At 45.5% G+C, this 18,936-nt stretch overlaps 1 protein-coding gene across 3 annotated transcripts in view; it reads right to left on the bottom strand.

Annotated features, from left to right (window-relative positions):
- CEMIP (cell migration inducing hyaluronidase 1) overlaps window positions 1–18,936 on the bottom strand; it is a 165,318-nt gene that overhangs the window by 10,846 nt on the left and 135,536 nt on the right. For all 3 annotated transcript variants that reach the window (XM_065906575.1, XM_065906573.1, XM_065906574.1), the window contains 4 exons: window positions 15,546–15,726; window positions 14,070–14,285; window positions 4,201–4,412; window positions 2,816–3,001 (listed from right to left, as the gene is read on the bottom strand). In XM_065906575.1, coding sequence (XP_065762647.1) covers window positions 2,816–3,001; window positions 4,201–4,412; window positions 14,070–14,285; window positions 15,546–15,726 — 795 coding nt within the window. The remainder of the gene's footprint in view (window positions 1–2,815; window positions 3,002–4,200; window positions 4,413–14,069; window positions 14,286–15,545; window positions 15,727–18,936) is intronic.

Below are 18,936 nucleotides of genomic sequence, written 5' to 3'. Positions count from 1 at the left end.
TTATCGGGTGTCCTAGGCCATAGCAGAATAGAAGGTAGCCATCGACGGCAGGTGCTCAAAATGTAAGAAAGTGTAACACATTTGTCAGGCAGAAAGATCATGGAAAACAGCCTAAGAATTCAAAAAGCCTAAGAGTTTGACTTTCTACACAGGAAACAAGCATCCTACAACCCAGTTCATCCCTGAGGCGGTCACTGAGTTAAAGCCCAGTGTGATAATCAGTAGGTATAGTGATGAGCTAAGCAACCCATTAAAAGGGTAAATTAAGCAGCAGAATCTGCTCTAAGGGGAAAATCATAAATTAAAAAAATTTTTGATCAAAAAAGGTTCAACTTACTTAGTGGCAGTTTCTATTTGAAAAATTCACACCTCTGGAACAAAGCAATTCTCATGATTCTAAAAGAAGATGTTATGCATAGATGGTGCGATAAAGACTTCACCTTGTTTACATTTTTAAAATCATAATAGTTTCTGCTGTTGTATGAGGGATAATTCCTTCTCTAGTTTTCATATCGGAGAAGGCAATGGCACCCCACTCCAGTACTCTTGCCTGGAAAATCCCATGGATGGAGGAGCCTGGTAGGCTGTGGTCCATGGGGTTGCTAAGATTAGGACACGACTGAGCGACATCACTTTCACTTTCACTTTCATACTTTGGAGAAGGAAATGGCAACCCACTCCAGTGTTCTTTCCTAGAGAATCCCAGGGACGGGGGAGCCTGATGGGCTGCCGTCTATGTGGTCACACAGAGTCAGACACGACTGAAGTGACTTAGCAGCAGTTTTCATATAGAGGGATTTCTCTAAACACTCCTGGGCCCATTCTGTCCCCTCACTGATGTCTTCCCGGGGAGAGTAGAGTGACTCATTTGACTGCTGGGTGTGGGTATATAGGTCAGCCAATGGGGTGGGATGGGGGAGGCTCTGGTCTGCTACCCGTGTACACTGTTGTTGTTTAGTCGATAAGTTGTGTCTAATTCTTTGTGGCTCCAAGGACTGTAGCCCACCAGTCTCCTCTGTCCATGGGATTTCTGAGGCAAGAATACTGGAGTGGGTTGCCATTTCCTTCTCCAGGTGATCTTCCTGACCCAGGGATTGAACCCAAGTCTCTTGCATTGGTAGGCAGATTCTTAACCACTCAGCCATCAGGGAAGTTGTTCCTTACTATTTACATGTCACTTGGAAGTTATTTCCTATGGTGTTCATTATCTTCATATATTACTGCAGGCATGAACATTACCCAGGTCCTAAAGACCATGCTATAATCTCCACGGGTATCAAAAAGGAATGAGTTTTATTCAAAAATACCACAGTCATATGAACATGGGATGCTTTCCTTTAATATTTTGGCATAGGCATCAGAATATCAAAGAGTCTACTGTCATTGCCAGGTTTCCCTAGGCAAGCTTTTCTCCTCCACTGGACTACGAGCTTCATAGCTGAGATATTCGAACTCTTGATTCATTTTTTATCTTGGTGTGCTATTTTGTTTTTCAAACATCGTATGGTCAAATGAAGAGTTTTCAGGTAAGAATTAACAAAAAAATATTAGGTGCCCTTTCAAAGCTTATAGAAAAACGGCTCCAGCATTGCATGACGGCTCATTCAGGGCTACTTATGAATCACAACACTGGTTTCAGTGTCATTGTATGGCTACCCTCATGAAATAAGTAGCCTAAGGCTGGCTAGAGGCACCCAGTACTGGGAGCTCTGCTCACCAATAGCTCTGTCATCAGTGAGACAGGTCCCTCTTCACCTGTTGTCCTGTCTGCCCACCACTGGTTTAGAACTGACGTGGGGAAGGGGTGCTCTATGCTGCTTCTCCAGACCCCAACATTTTTACTTACACTTCTGATTTTCAAATATGAATTTCCCTTTAATCAAATTGATAACACCCTATCTTTATAGATATTTCTAAGCATCCTCTGTTTCCTTACCATTGATTTCAATTCAAGAGTGGAAAAAACAGTGGAGCAATTTCCCTGATGGTCCAGTGACTAAGACTCTTGGCTCCCAGTGCAGGGGGCCTGGGTTCGATCCCTTCTGGTCAGAGAACTAGATCCCACATGCTGCAACTAAGAGTTCACATGTCTCAACTAAAGATGCCATGAGCCGCAACTAAGACCCAGAGCGGCCAAATAAATAAATAAAAATATATTTTTTTAATTTTTTAAAAAGAATGGAAAAAATGGCCATGAAACAATCCTCTACCCTTAGTCCCTGGAGAGTTGGCTAACAACAGTCTCATCGCTCTGTAAACATGTCAGGATTCTTAAGATGTCAGAGTAAAACTCTCTCTCTCTAGGGAAGGTGACCTCCTAGCTCCGTCTCCAGGAACAGAGACTCTGTCCCCATGATGTCCCTACTGAACAGGACCTAGTGCAGTTCAGCAAAAAGGGGAGGACGTGGGGGTACAAAGAGGCATGTGCTCAAAACCAGCCATGCTGCGTTCATGCTAGGTTCTCTGAACAAGTCGCTACCATTCACCCTATGCCTTCTCTGCTTATTTCTGACTCAAGGATGATATCATCGGCTCCGATTGGCATGTAAGGAGTTGAGGTCATGTGCCACACTTTCTCAGTTCTAAGATTCACTGCTTTCACATTGTTTCTCCTAAAATAGGTGGATTCCCTACAACCCATGTGTATATTAAGAGTGTGCTTATTTTCCTCCCAAAGCTTTAGAAACAATGTCTGCGGTGGATGGTACAATCTGCCTGAGCTCAGAAGTGCCTGCCAAAGGGTATTAGGTCACCCAGTGCACGGTGGGCCTGGGATTGCTGAGAAGGCCGGGGGACAACTGAGAGGGTTCCTCACCCCGAGTCCTCGTCCCAGTAGTAGTGACTGCGGCCAGGATGGCTCTGCTCCACTTTGTCCATCTGCGAGGTCTTCACGAAGATGCCCGTCTTGGACGTCTGCTTCAGCAGGCGATTGTGGACGTCCGAGAGGATGGAGAAGGTGGTGCCCCGGGGGTAGCAGAGCCCCACTCGGATCCAGTCGCCCCTAGAACGGGAAGCACAGTCATCAGGTGACAAGTAAGGATGTCCCAGTCATGGGGCCTCTTCGGTGTGCACTGGACAAAGACCCATACATTCTCCATTGAACGGCATGCCCACTTTTCAGTGCGGAGTTTTGAAAGAACTGTTGGTCATGATTGGGTCACACAGTGTTCAAGGACAGAGGGAGAAATGATGACTGGAATGGATGATGGCAATGGGTCGGTGAGGTGTCCCCAGGGTCTGCACTGCGTGTTCTGTGTGAAACATTGGCTAGGAAAAATAAAAAGACCTTCTTTCAACAGGGCTAGGAGCTTACCTAGTGGCTCAGATGGTAAAGAATCTTCCTGCAATGCAGGAGGCCTGGGTTCAATCACTGGGTCAAGAAGATTCCCTGGAGAGGGGAATGGCCACCCACTCCAGTATTCTTGCCTGGAGAATTCCATGGACAGAGGAGCCTGCTGGGCCACAGTCCAGCGGGTTGCAAAGGGTCGGACAAGACTCATCGACTAACACTTTCACTTTTTCACTTCAGTAGGGCTGGAGTGAAAAAACCAGGGTCTGAAAGATCTGGATTCAGCCCCTTCCTGGTTCAGCCTGATTGTGGGGCCCATCTCATCTCTCTGGGTCTTCTTTTCTGCATCTGATAAATGTCTGTCTCACGGGAATACTGTGCCAAGTTAATGATGTTCATGCACAGAAGATACATGATATAAACAAATACATGAAGCCCTCTCCAGATGCCCTCAGCTTCACCCCTTCACCATGCAGAGTCTCATCTCTCTCTGTAAAATGGGAATGCCAGAGATTTTTGCCATATATCGAGCACTTTGTAAGGCCAGGTTCTTGGTGAAACGCCTGCTGTACACTCTCACACTCCATCCTCACTACAACTCTGCAAAGTAACACTATGTAGGCTCGTCTCCTAGATGAAAAAAGAACTGAGTCTCTGAGGGTCAGACACCCTGTGCAAGGTCATCCACGCCCAGAACAGGACCTCAGCCCGGGTCTTCTGCCTTTTAACCACTAGGTGACGTCAAGTCCTCTAGGTGCATCCTCTAGGTGCAGGGGTGATGTGGGCTAGCCTGGGATTCTGTGAGCAGTAAGCCCAGGACTTTGAAACGAGTCCCTGTTATCACCACAGCTTTGAGTGGGGCCAGGGCAGCTGTTCCCAGGTCACCTTGCTCCTATGAGGCCCCCACTCACTTGTTGAAGTTGATGAGCCAGATGGTGAGCTCAGAGGGAGCGGTCTGGTCCCAGTGGATGGTGTAGCCCTTCTGCAGGGTGATGACTGGCTGGTATTGCTGGTAATGTGTGCTTCTGGTCAGGGCCCCCTCCAGGTAGAGAGGGTGGTTGGGGAAGTCATTCTTGATGATCTTCATCCGCAGATTACTGGTCTTGTAGGCCTGAATGTACATCTTTTAGAGCCCAAAAAGGAAACACACAATGGGGCAATTACAAAGGGTCATCCCGGGAGCGTCTGGTTAACATCTGAGCACAGAGTACACTTTCACAAGCACTTGCTCTTCACAGAGCCCTTTTTAGAAAGCTTGAATGAGAGGAGGCCAAATAAGGGGGCATCTCTTTCTGCTGGTGAATGCGGCCCCAGCCAGTCAACCCTCTCCGTTCATCTTCAAAAAAGTGCTCTGTTGAGGGGAAACCAGTGGGAACTTGGGGAGTGTCTGCTTAATTGTCAGAGAGCAAATTGGGAGGAAAGTCAGGGGGGTCAGGAGGAGGAGAAGGGGAGAGAGGATTTTCACACTTCTGCTGCAGAAGCAACTCCCCTGTAACCAGCTACTGTCCTGGCTGCATTTGAGAAAGAGCCTGGCCTGTGGCCAACCTCTCCCTCTCATCCTTGGTGTCTGGCTCAAGTGGCCAGTCCCTGTGGCTATCGGTACACATCGGTTGACCAATGGTGTCTCATTTCCGAGGCAAACATGCAAGCAAGACTGTTAGCTGCTGAGTCCAAGGGACAGAAAAGCCTGACTACTTGGTTTAAAGGAGGCACCCTTGGTTTAAAACACCATGTCCTGATAGAGAACAGATTTGTGGCTGCCAAAAGGGGGAGGGAGGAGGGAGAAGGATGAATTGGAAGTCTAGGGTTGATAGATGCAAAACTATGATATTTAGAATGGATAAACAAGAGGGTCCCCATGTATAGCCCAGGAAACTAGATTCAATAGCCTGTGATAAACCATAATGGAAAAGAGAACCTAAAAAGAAAGTATATGTGAGTATGACTGAGTCACTTTACAGCAGAGATTGGCTCAACCTTGTAAACCAACTGTGCTATTGTTTAGTCATTAAGTTGTGTCGAACTCTTTTGTGACCCCATGGACTATAGCCCACCAGGCTCCTCTGTCCATGGGATTTCCCAGGCAAGAATACTGGAGTACGTTGCTATTTCCTTCTCCAGGGGATCTTCCCTATCCAGGGATTGAACCCGAGTCTCCTGCACTGACAGGAATATATATATATATTTTTAATCACTGAGACACCTGGTGGTAGTGGTTTAGTCATTAAGTTGTATCTGACTGTCACGACCTTATGGACTGTAGCTTACCAGGCTCCTCTGTCCATGGGATACCCCAGGCAAGAATACTGGAGTGAGTTGCCATTCCTTCTCCCTGAGCCACCTGAGAAGCCCCCAAATCAACTATATACTTCAATTTTAAAAACCTATTAAGAAACAAACAACACCACATCCAGAACTCCCCTGGTGGCCCAGTGGCTAAGAATCTACCTTCCAATGCAGGTGATACAGGTCTGATCCCCTATTGGGGAAATAAAATCCCACATGGCAGAAAACAACTAAGCCAATGCCCTACAGCTACCCAACCTTCATGCTCTAGAGCCCGTGCTCTGCAACTAGAGAAGCCCCTGTGTACAACCAGAGAAAGACTGCATGCTGCGACAAAGATCCAGTACAGCCAAGAAATAAAATAAAACACCGTGTCCTGTTTTAGGATCTGTACCCTGTTCATCAGGTGACATCCCTGTGGCTGTGGCCAAGAGGAAACATCACGTCAAGATTCAGTAACATTGTGCCTTTGGAAAGAAGGAGTTCTCTTCCTTTCTGCTTGTATCACATGTAAAATGGAACTTCAACCCTGCCCTAACAGAGTGGCCATGAGTCTAAGCGTTTAAAGGTATTGCATCTTAAAGCCTGTGGTAAGCTGTAAAGTGGAGGAAGGATATTATCATTTTTATTTTTTAGTGTTTACATGTTCTTTTCCCATCCTTTTATGTTTTTAATTTATTTTTAATTGGAGGATAATTGCTTTATGATATTGTGATGGTTTCTGTCATACATCAGTATGGATCAGCCATAGGTATACGTATGTCCTCTCTCTTAAAACTCCCTCCCGCGTCCCAGCCCACCCCTCCCCTCTAGGTTGTCACAGAGTACTGGGTTGAGCTCCCTGCACGAAACTGCAAATTCCCACTGGCTATCTCTTTTACATATGGTAGCGTATGTTTCAACGCTACTCTCTCAGTGCATCCCACCCTCTCTGGAAAGGAGAATATTAATAGTAATTAACCAGTAGCGAATTCTGATAACCTCCAAGCTCGGTCAGCCCTTTTCCACAGAAAATGAGCAACGTATCGGGATGAAAGGGTGGGAAGGAAGCTCAAGATCAAGGCTCCCTCCACACGGGATGTCTCGGCCCTGAATCAGGGATACTCTCACTTTCAGAGTGCGGCTGCAAGGCCTAAGGGTCTGGTCACCCTTTAATTATGTGGATCATGACTCCCGTCCATCAGCTCCCTTCCGACCACACTTCCCTTCTGAGCTTCCCTGGACCATGAAGTCACCTGCTCACTCCCTGAGCGTCAGACCCCTTGTCCTGCCCACACACGCAGCAACCGCTCGGCCTGGACCATTCCACGGGTCCGCCTCCCCTGCAGGGCGCTAGGGTGGGCCTCAGGAAGTCTCGCAGTGGGGAGCGGGGTACCCCTCCAGGCTCCATTAGCCGTCTCCACTGGGTTTGTAGCACGGCCTGACACTCCTTCCACATGCCTCTGTCAGCATTTCCCAGTCTCTGCGGCACCTCTTTCCAGCTTGATCGCTCTCTGCAGACCCCCGGCTCAGGCCCACTCTCTACCCCTTCAGTGCATCACCTCCCCTTCTACTGTGGAGAGAAACGCCCTGGACCTCCCTGATCCTGGCCCCTTCTTCCTCTGTGCCCTTCTCCTGCTGACGCCAGCCCCTCCTGCCTCTGCGGGCATCTGTTCCCAGCACAGCCCTGCCCCCGGGGTCTCTCGCCCCACCATGGCCCTTTCCCTAGCTCCCTGCCCTGTCTCTCCCCGGATGTCAAGCCACCTTACCACCTTTAGCACTTCTCGTTTCTTTCTTTTTTGATTTTAGTTCCCCGACCAGGGAATGAACCCGGGCCCTTGGCAGTGAGAGTGCAGAGTGTTCACCACCGGACCTCTAGGAAGTACCCCCTTGGCTCTCTTCTAACGCCCACCCTGGGTGCTGACGTCCACAGTGGTGATAACTGCCTGCCTGTGGGGTGGTGGTGAAGACTTCCTCATTCCTACCCTCACTGGGGCCCCCAGGCTTACCACCCTCCTCATCTTACAGCTCTTTGTTTCCTTGGGGACTCGTTCCTTCTGCTCATCCAGTCCTGGTTATTCCTCTGCATAACATCAATGTAGTCACCGATATTTTCACACTGCTGGCACTTTCCTTGTCTGCTGCCCATGTGGCCACCGGGCGCTGGAAATGTGGGCAGTGTGGCTGAGGCCCCAGATTTTAAATTTCACTTTAATTAATTAAAACTTCAAAAGTGGTATAAGAGAGTTTTCCCTGAAACACAGCTTTATTGTTTTGGTAGGACTAGCTTTGACTTTAACTGCAGAAAATTTGAATGCAAACTGAATGGGCTACAAGCATAAAATATGCAGAGAATTTTGAAGACTTGGGACAGGAAAAAAAATGAATGTAAAATGCCTCATTAATTATTTTTTATGCTGATTACATGTTGAGATGACAGCATTTTGAATATATTGAGTTAAATAGAGTCTATTATTAGAATAGGTTTTACTCATTTATTTTTCCTTTTTAACATAACTCCTGGAACATTTGAGCTCATGTGCCTGTATTATATTTCTGGTGGAGAGGACGGGTGAGGCACTTATATGCTCACTAAGAGAGTTCAACTATTATCCTGATTTTACATATAAGAAAACAGAGGCTTCAGGAGTTTAGATAACTTGCCCAAGGTCACATAGTAAGTGCAGGAGCCTGACCTCTGCTTACAAAGTGTTTTCACTTGGGCTTTTTGAAAATCCTATTGGGTGGGGAGAAAAAATAAAAATAACCTCAGGGATCTCTGGGACAATGTGAAATGCCCCAATATTCGAATCATAGGAGTCCCAGAAGAAGAAGACAAAAAGAAAGGCCATGAGAAAATACTCAAGGAGATAATAGCTGAAAACTTCCCTAAAATGGGGAAGGAAATAGCCACCCAAGTCCAAGAAACCCAGAGAGTCCCAAACAGGATAAACCCAAGGCGAAACACCCCAAGACACATATTAATCAAATTAAAAAAGATCAAACACAAAGAACAAATATTAAAAGCAGCAAGGGAGAAACAACAAATAACACACAAAGGGATTCCCATAAGGATAACAGCTGATCTATCAATAGAAACCCTCCAGGCCAGAAGGGAATGGCAGGACATACTTAAGGTAATGAAAGAGAATAACCTACAACCTAGATTACTGTACCCAGCAAGGATCTCGTTCAGATATGAAGGAGAATTCAAAAGCTTTACAGACAAGCAAAAGCTGAGAGAATTCAGCACCACCAAACCAGCTCTTCAACAAATGCTAAAGGATCTTCTCTAGACAGGAAACACAGAAAGGTTGTATAAACATGAACCCAAAACAGCAAAGTAAATGGCAACGGGACCACACCTATCAATAATTACCTTAAATGTAAATGGGTTGAATGCCCCAGCCAAAAGACAAAGATTGGCTGAATGGATACAAAAACAAGACCCCTATATATGCTGTCTACAAGAGACCCACCTCAAAACCAGAGACACATACAGACTAAAAGTGAAGGGCTGGAAAAAAATATTTCACACAAACGGAGACCAAAAGAAAGCAGGAGTCGCAATACTCATATCAGATAAAATAGACTTTCAAATAAAGGATGTGAAAAGAGACAAAGAAGGACACTACATAATGATCAAAGGATCAATCCAAGAAGAAGATATAACAATTATAAATATATATGCACCCAACATAGGAGCACCGCAATATGTACGGCAAACGCTAAATTAATAGTAACACAATAATAGTGGGAGACTTTAATACCCCACTCACACCTATGGATAGATCAACTAAACAGAAAATCAATAAGGAAACACAAACCTTAAATGATACAATGGACCAGCTAGACCTAATTGATATCTATAGGACATTTCACCCCAAAGCAATCAACTTCACCTTTTTCTCAAGTGCACACGGAACCTTCTCCAGAATAGATCATATCCTGGGCCATAAATCTGGTCTTGGAAAATTCAAAAAAATTGAAATCATTCCAGTCATCTTTTCTGACCACAGTGCAGTAAGATTAGATCTCAATTATAGGAAAAAAATTGTTAAAAATTCCAACATATGGAGGCTAAATAACACGCTTCTGAATAACCAACAAATCATAGAAGAAATCAAAAAAGAAATCAAAATATGTATAGAAACGAATGAAAATGAAAATACAACAACCCAAAACCTATGGGACACTGTAAAAGCAGTGCTAAGGGGAAGGTTCATAGCATTACAGGCTTACATCAAGAAACAAGAAAAAAACCAAATAAATAACCTAACTCTACACCTAAAGCAATTAGAGAAGGAAGAAATGAAGAACCCCAGGGTTAGCAGAAGGAAAGAAATCTTAAAAATTAGGGCAGAAATAAATGCAAAAAAACTAAAGACACCATAGCAAAAATCAACAAAGCTAAAAGCTGGTTTTATGAAAAAAATAAACAAAATTGACAAACCATTAGCAAGGCTTATTAAGAAACAAAGAGAGAAGAACCAAATTAACAAAATAAGAAATGAAAAGGGTGAGATCACAACAGACAACACTGAAATCCAAAGGATCATAAGAGACTACTATCAGCAGCTCTATGCCAATAAAATGGACAACTTGGATGAAATGGACAAATTCTTAGAAAAGTATAACTTTCCAAAACTGAACCAGGAAGAAATAGAAGCTCTTAACAGAAACATCACAAGCAAGGAAATCGAAACTGTAATAAAAAATCTTCCAGCAAACAAAAGCCCAGGACCAGATGGCTTCACAGCTGAATTCTACCAAAAATTTAGAGAAGAGCTAACACCTATCTTACTCAAACTCTTCCAGAAAATTGCAGAAGAAGGTAAACTTCCAAACTCATTCTATGAGGCCACCATCACCCTAATTCCAAAACCAGACAAAGATGCCACAAAAAAAGAAAACTACAGGCCAATATCACTGATGAACATAGATGCAAAAATCCTTAACAAAATTCTAGCAAACAGAATCCAACAACATATTAAAAAAAATCATACACCATGACCAAGTGGGCTTTATCCCAGGAATGCAAGGATTCGTTAATATCCGTAAATCAATCAACGTAATACACCACATTAACAAATTGGAAGATAAAAACCATATGATTATCTCAATAGATGCAGAGAAAGCCTTTGACAAAATTCAACACTCATTTATGATTAAAACTCTCCAGAAAGCAGGAATAGAAGGAACATACCTCAACATAATAAAAGCTATATATGACAAACCCACAGCAAGCATCACCCTCAATGGTGAAAAATTGAAAGCATTTCCTCTGAAATCAGGAACAAGACAAGGATGCCCACTCTCACCACTACTATTCAACATAGTGTTGGAAGTTTTGGCCACAGCAATCAGAGCAGAAAAAGACGTAAAAGGAATCCAGATAGGAAAAGAAGAAGTGAAACTCTCGCTGTTTGCAGATGACATGATCCTCTACATAGAAAACCCTAAAGACTCTTCCAGAAAATTACTAGAGCTAATCAATGAATATAGTAAAGTTGCAGGATATAAAATTAACACACAGAAATTCCTTGCATTCCTGTATACTAACAATGAAAAAACAGAAAGAGAAATTAAGGAAACAATACCATTCACCATTGCAACAAAAAGAATAAAATACTTAGGAGTATATCTACCTAAAGAAACAAAAGACCTATACATAGAAAACTATAAAACATTGATGAAAGAAATCAAAGAGGACACAAACAGATGGAGAAACATACCGTGTTCATGGATTGGAAGAATCAATATTGTCAAAATGGCTATTCTACCCAAAGCAATCTATAGATTCAATGCAATCCCTATTAAGTTACCAACGGTATTTTTCACAGAACTAGAACAAATAATTTCACAATTTGTATGGAAATACAAAAAACCTCGAATAGCCAAAGTAATCTTGAGAAAGAAGAATGGAACTGGAGGAATCAACCTGCCTGACTTCAGACTCTACTACAAAGCCACAGTCATCAAGACAGTATGGTACTGGCACAAAGACAGAAATATAGATCAATGGAACAGAATAGAAAACCCAGAGATAAATCCACGAACCTGTGGACACCTTATCTTTGACAAAGGAGGCAAGGATATACAATGGAAAAAAGACAATCTCTTTAACAAGTGGTGCTGGGAAAACTGGTCAACCCTTGTAAAAGAATGAAACTCGAGCACTTCCTAACACCATACACAAAAATAAACTCAAAATGGATTAAAGATCTAAATGTAAGACCAGAAACTATAAAACTCCTGGAGGAGAACATAGGCAAAACATTCTCCGACATAAATCACAGCAAGATCTTCTATGACCCATCTCCCAGAATATTGGAAATAAAAGCAAAAATAAGCAAATGGGACCTAATGAAAATTAAAAGCTTTTGCACAACAAAGGAAACTATAAGTAAGGTGAAAAGACAGCCCTCAGATTGGGAGAAAATAATAGCAAATGAGGAAACAGACAAAGGATTAATCTCAAAAATATACAAGCAACTCCTGAAGCTCAATTCCAGAAAAATAAATGACCCAATCAAAAAATGGGCCAAAGAACTAAACAGACATTGTTCCAAAGAAGACATACAGATGGCTAACAAACACATGAAAAGATGCTCAACATCACTCATTATCAGAGAAATGCAAATCAAAACCACAATGAGGTACCATTACACGCCAGTCAGGATGGCTGCTATCCAAAAGTCTACAAGCAGTAAATGCTGGAGAGGGTGTGGAGAGAAGGGAACCCTCTTACACTGTTGGTGGGAATGCAAACTAGTACAGCCACTATGGAGAACAGTGTGGAGATTTCTTAAAAAACTGGAAATAGAACTACCATATGACCCAGCAATACCACTTCTGGGCATACACACTGAGGAATCCAGATCTGAAAGAGACACGTGCACCCCAATGTTCATCACAGCACTGTTTATAATAGCCAGGACATGGAAGCAACCTAGATGCCCATCAGCAGATGAATGGATAAGGAAGCTGTGGTACATATACACCATGGAATATTACTCAGCTGTTAAAAAGAATTCATTTGAATCAGTTCTAATGAGATGGATGAAACTGGAGCCCATTATACAGAGTGAAGTAAGCCAGAAAGATAAAGAACATTACAGTATACTAACACATATATATGGAATTTAGAAAGATGGTAACGATGGCCCTATATGCAGGGCAGAAGAAGAGACGCAGAAGTACAGAACAGAATTTGGAACTCTGGGGGAGAAGGTGAGGGTGGGATGTTTCGAAAGAACAGCATGTATATTATCTGTAGTGAAACAGACCACCAGCCCAGGCGGGATGCATGAGTCAAGTGCTCGGGCCTGGTGGGCTGGGAAGACCCAGAGGAATCGGGTGGAGAGGGAGGTGGGATGGGGGACCGGGATGGGGAATACATGTAACTCTATGGCTGATTCATATCAATGTATGACAAAACCCACTGAAAAATTTAAAAATAAATAAATAAAAATAAAAATAAAAAAGAATAAAGAATGGCACACTTTCATTCCTCTTTATGACTGAGTATCCTTTAATTGTGTATATGTACCACGTCTTCTTTATCCATTCCCCTGTTGGTGGACACTTAGATTGCTTCCATGTCCTGACTACTGTAAATAGTGCTGCAATGAGCACTGGGGTGCATGTATCTTTTTGAATTATGGTTTTCTCCACTTATATGCCCAGGAGTGGGACTTCTGGGTCATACAGTAGTTCTATTTTTAGTTTTTTGAGGAACCACCATACTATTCTCTGTAGTGACTGTACCAATTTACATTCCCACCAACAGAGCAAGAGGGTTTCCTTTTCTCCATACCCTCTTCAGCATTTATTGTTTGTAGATTTTTTGGTGATGAATTGGGAGAGTGGGATTGACATATATACACTATGTATAAAATAGAAAACTATTGAGACTATGGATAAAATAGATAACTAATGAGAACCTACTGTAAGCACAGGGGGCTCTATTTGATGCTCTGTAGTGACTAAAATGGGAAGAAAATCTAAAAAAGAGGGGATATGTGTATACGTACAGTGACTCACTCTGCTGTACGTCAGAAGCTAAGATGACACTGTAAAATGACTATACTCTGATAAAAATTTTAAACAAGATACAGAAGAAGCCTATGGGGCTTTCCTGATGGCTCAGTGGTAAAGAATCTCCCTGCCAACGCAGGGCACACGGGTTTGATCCCTGGTCCGGGAATATCCCGGAAGAACTAAGCCTGTGCGCCACAACCACTGAAGCCTGCACTCTGGAGCCCGTGCTCCACAACACGAGAAGCCACCACAGTGAGAAGCCTGGGCACCCCAGCTAGAGAGCAGCCCCTGCTTGCCGCAACAAGAGAAAAGCTGTGTACAGCAACAGAGACCCAGCACAGCCAAAAACAAATAAATAAATAAAATGATTTTTTCAAAAAGAAGCCCATGTCTCTTTCTGGCCTGGCTCAATACTCATCCCACAAGTAGATGACAGTGACCCGGAGGAGGCGCACCCCACATCCCCACCCACCTGTGCATAGCGCCCGCTGCAGATGGCGCCTCTCCAGTCTGGAACGTTGATGCAGTCTGGGTGCCGGACCAGCCAGTTGTCATTCTTGGTGAGGTAGGAGCCGGGGTACTCGGACACGGAGCCGTCCACATCATGGAACACTGATGTCTTATCCCCGTCCATGTCCAGCTGGTTGAACCAGGGCCCGGGCTCCCCGAAGAAAACTCTGGAAGTAATCTAAACAGAAACCAGGAAAGTGAGGCTGGACCAGAAGGTGGAGGGTGGGGGGTAGTGGCCATCGGCGGACCAGGGTGAAGTTCCTGATTTCTGCTGATGCTACCAACAAGCCAAAGCAGAGAGGCTCCGGGGCAGTGCAGGAAACCACATAGCTGACCCTTCAGACGGAGCCAGAAAGACAACCAGACGTCTGCTGTGCTTCGACCCCCAGGCCCAGCGTGTGGTTTTGGCCTCTACTCACTGGAGGGCTGGCTGCTGTGTGCAACCCCAGGGAATACTATGACACGTGGCTCAAAAGACTGCAGGGGGCAGGGAGGTGGGCAGAGTGTGTGTGTGACGGAGACAGAGAGGAAATGAGATTGAGGTGGTGGTGAGTGTTTGCATGAGAAAGTGTTACATACATATAACAAACACACACACACGTCAGGTGGATATGTGTGACGCGAGGATGTGCATGTGAGTGTGTGTGGGTGAGTGTGTGTGTGTGTGTACACTGTTGTAGGAAGGCAGTCTTTCAACGTGAGCCCTTGGAGAGTTCCATGACTGACCTCTTCCAGGCCTCCAGTGGCCTGAGTAAAGAAATTAAGTAACTTGAGTTTCACATCTTTTCCCTCAGCTGCCAGGAACTGGGCAGACTGGCAAAGGGCAGGAGCAGGAGGAGGGGGGAGGTCTGGGAATGCTGTAACCCAGAGAAAATGTACCCAGAGCCCTGGACCTGCCCGTCTCAGGGGTAGTCCTCCATCCTGACCACCTCACCCCTGGCTCCTAATTTGCTGCCGTCCAGGGCCAGGAGGGCCTTGTTTATGTTTCAGTCTCCGGGAGAGATTAAACAGAGCTTCTTCTGCAAAGATTCCTTCGGAAACTGCTGTTTTTTTGTGTTTTTTGTTTTTCAGATTAACTGTGCCAACTGAAGTGGCCCAGTCACCAGACTCTAGAGGTTGAACCCAAGAACCTTGGAGGAACAGAGCTTCAGAACTCTGAGGGCAGCGGAAAGTTCCTGCCAAGGCTGGGTGGGTTTTGAGCAGGCTGAGGGCAGGCAGGCATTCACCCAGACTTGACCTGTGGGGCAACCTCCGCTTGTACTTTTCCAGTTTGGCTGCAGACAGACCTGAGACATGGCCTGACCTGCTTGGAGGAGGATGTTCAACCCCTGTGGTGGTGGCAATGGCTCAGATTCCAGGCCCCCAGGGACTCGTGAATCACTGGCCGAGTCTGGGTTTGCTGGGAGCCCGCCCCGGGTCAGGGGGGAGACCCACTCACCGGGACATCCTCAAAGGCTATATTGGTAACGTTGTTGTGGGGGCAGCTCTGCCAGGCATTGTTCAGACGGAAGGCCAGGGCGCTGGTGTGCCGGCCCTCCAGGGCTGCGAACTTGCGGAAAGTGCAGTTCTGGATGTTGATGGGGCCGTCATAGAACTGAATGCCTCGGATGGGAAAATTCCTGTGGAGTGAAGGGAGTCAGCTGTCAGGGTGATGGCCATGTGGTGCCGCCATGTTTTTTGCACCCTCCAAGGTGGATGGTAATGATGGGTAAATCATTCCTCATTCCTACTCCACCTCCCAAAACTGCCCCTATAACATAACGTGATTGATTCATTAATTCATTCACTAAGAAAACATTTACGGGTACAGTATGCATGCATCTGCGCTCAGTTGTATTCAACTCTTTATGACCCCATGGACTATATAGGCTGCCAGGCTCCTCTGTCCATGGGATTCTCCAGGCAAGAATACTGGAGTAAGGAGCCATTCTCTTCTCCATGCAATCTTCCTGACCGAGGCATGGAACCCACATCTCCTGCATTGCCAGGCAGATTCTTTACTGTTGAGCCACGAGTACACAAGAATAAATGATTGCTGGATGAATTATTAGATGGATGGATGGATGTCTAATTGTTGGCTTGAGGTTTGGGGGATGTTCTGTACAGACATTTCCCCAAATCTTTCCATCCTATCAACAGTCATCAGATAAATATGGTGAATATTCTTGGAGAGTGCCAATATTAATATCATGTCCCTCAGGAGAGTACAGCCATTAGTCATTATCCCCTTAGTCTTAGTTGCTATAACAATTTAATTAGCTTAAGACCCAGATGAGTTTCCTCTCTGTGAGTAAGCCTTTTGACAGACAGCATGCTGGGTTTGGGAAACAAGGGAGAGGGAGGGCACAGAATGGAAGGTGATAGTGAAATGGAAGAGTAACTTCAATGTGATGTTTCCAGCACCCTTAGAAGAGAGGGCAGGACCCACGGGGAGGGCAAGCCTGTGAATTGGCAGAGGACCTCAAAAAAGCCCTGGTGCCCAGGAGGTAGTGGAAGATGGAGTAAGAGGCAAAAGGCTTGGAGCTGGAGGTAGGAGAGGCTGTGGGAGAACTAGTGACTCAGAAATTCTGCCTCAGGTCCAGCAGGGGGACACAAGATGCCACTCTCCTTTGCCACAGACTCCTGAACAGGGTGTGGAAGACACAGGCTTATGATGACTGAGCTGGTCCATCTTGGGTCTGGCCCTGAATCTAGACTTGCTCATTCTTCAAGCCTGATTTTTATGTTTTTACTGGTATTTCTACTTCAGGGGGTCTTCCCTGGTGGCTCAATGGTAAAAAATCCACATGTCAATGCAGGAGACATGGGTTCGAGCCCTCGGAGGGAAAGATCCCCTGGAGAAGGGAATGGCAACACACTCCAGTATTCTTGTCGGAGAAATCCCATGGACAGAGGAGGCTGGCGGGCTACAGTCCATGGGGCTGCAAAGACTTGGACATGACTGAGCAACTAAACAACAGTAATAACTACTTTGGGCCAGGACCCTCTCTTTCCATGGTAAACATAAAGAAGGAAGGGCAGAAGAAGGAAAACAAAGCAGAAAAGGGGGTCTGTCCATGGGGATAGGCCACATTTCAGCTGTCCCCATCTCCAGAGCTGGGCTCCCCTCACCCAGACATGTTCCCCCAAGGAAGGGCCTGGTCACGCCAGTCTTGGCAACACGCCTTCAGGACACTGTCTGCCAAGGACTTCTGGAATTTCTGTATCTTTCTATTTGTAATTGATTAATGTCATCGCCTTGAATTGTGTTCTCATGGAGCAGCTCTGTGCATTTTTCCATTTAAGGTATTTTAGAGGTAGCCCATTCTGACTAGCTCTATATTTAAACTGTGAGCTTACTCTACGCTGGGACCCCAACCCAGGCCTATACAGGAGGGATCCCCCACAATTCGGTCCGCACAGTCCTGGGCTCCTGCTCTCAAATGTAGTTGGAGGAACCTGCCCAAGTCTGACCAAGCTGTCAGGCCTCCATAAACAAACTCACCTCTGGAAGTCATCAGGACATTCTGGCCCTGGGAGGCTGGGAACCCTCAGTGTGTAAACTCAAATACACAGACCCAGAGTTGCTCATAAAAATGATCTGAAGGGATTGCTACACCTCTTAGGCTAGACAGAAACAAGGGCTTCTAGATCGCTTGTGCCCAAGGAGACTGTGGGTCTGTCCTCACAATCTTTACAAAGATGCCCATCCCTCTAGGGCTGGGGGCTTAGGCCTGGGTCCCACCTGTAGGAGCAGGAAGGATAAAGTCCTGAGAAAGAGGAGAAGGCTTGGGGGTGGGGCAGGAAGGGTTGATCTTAGCCCTCTGCTGCTTGTGGCTCAGCGGCTTCCTCTCTGGCTTGATTTCATGTCTGAGCAGAAACACCATCCTCACTGCTGACTCAGCCTGCAGCTTTCCGAGGAATTAAGCGAGTCCCTCTGCTCTGCTAGCTCATCACCTCTCCAAGTCACCACCGCCCCCCGCCGCCCCACCACCTGGTTATCATCCAGCGATAGAGAGCCTCTGACCCCCTCCCCAGGACAGCTGTGTTACTCTGCTGTTTAACAGACCTGATGGCTAGAAAATTCTTTCCCGCACAAAACCAATTCTGACCCTTAGGCACACATAGGGTGAGTTTCATCTTCTAAGTGCATGACAGGTTGTGTGACAGCATCGCCCGTGCTGTTCCCCTAAGTCTGGTCCCATCTTCTGCTTGAAGATCCCCATCTCTATGTGACGTGACTCTGGGCTGTATGGCTCTCTGGGTTACTCCCCTTCAAGTGCTTAGGGCTGACTATCCTCACACCTCTGTCAGGGGTGGGTGAGATGCTCCAGGTGAGTGGGCTGTCCAAGGAGAAAAGAAGCCAGGGTCACCCATCCTGGACACTAAATTCCCATGACGTAGCTCAGAACCACATTATATGTTTTGACAGCTGTGCCCTGCTGTTGACTCCCTTTCAACAGTTTTTTGACTTCTCTCTCTCTCATTCTAGATTTCACCCCTCTGCTGGTTAATTGCAATTGTTTCCATGATTTCTCTGACCAGTAGAGGACAGAGGAATTCACAGTCAACAGGTAGAGATCACATACTAGCATCTTTCCTTCCACTACTGTCATTTAGGTTAAGCCACAAGTCCCTTGGACAGCAGGGAGATCAAATCAGTCAATCTTAAAGGAAATCAACCCTGAATATTCATTGGAAGAACTGATGCTGAAGCTCGAATACTTTGGCCACCTGACATGACGAACTGATTCACTGGAAAAAGACCCTGATGTTGGGAAAGATTGAAGGCAGAAGGAGAAGGGGGCAACAGAGAATGAGGTGGTTGGATGGCATCACCAACTCAATGG

This window comes from Muntiacus reevesi, chromosome 15 (assembly GCF_963930625.1).
Source record: "Muntiacus reevesi chromosome 15, mMunRee1.1, whole genome shotgun sequence".
NCBI lineage: Eukaryota > Metazoa > Chordata > Mammalia > Artiodactyla > Cervidae > Muntiacus > Muntiacus reevesi.
Note: the sequence above shows the minus strand (reverse complement) of the source record. Positions and strands in the feature narration are given on the sequence as shown.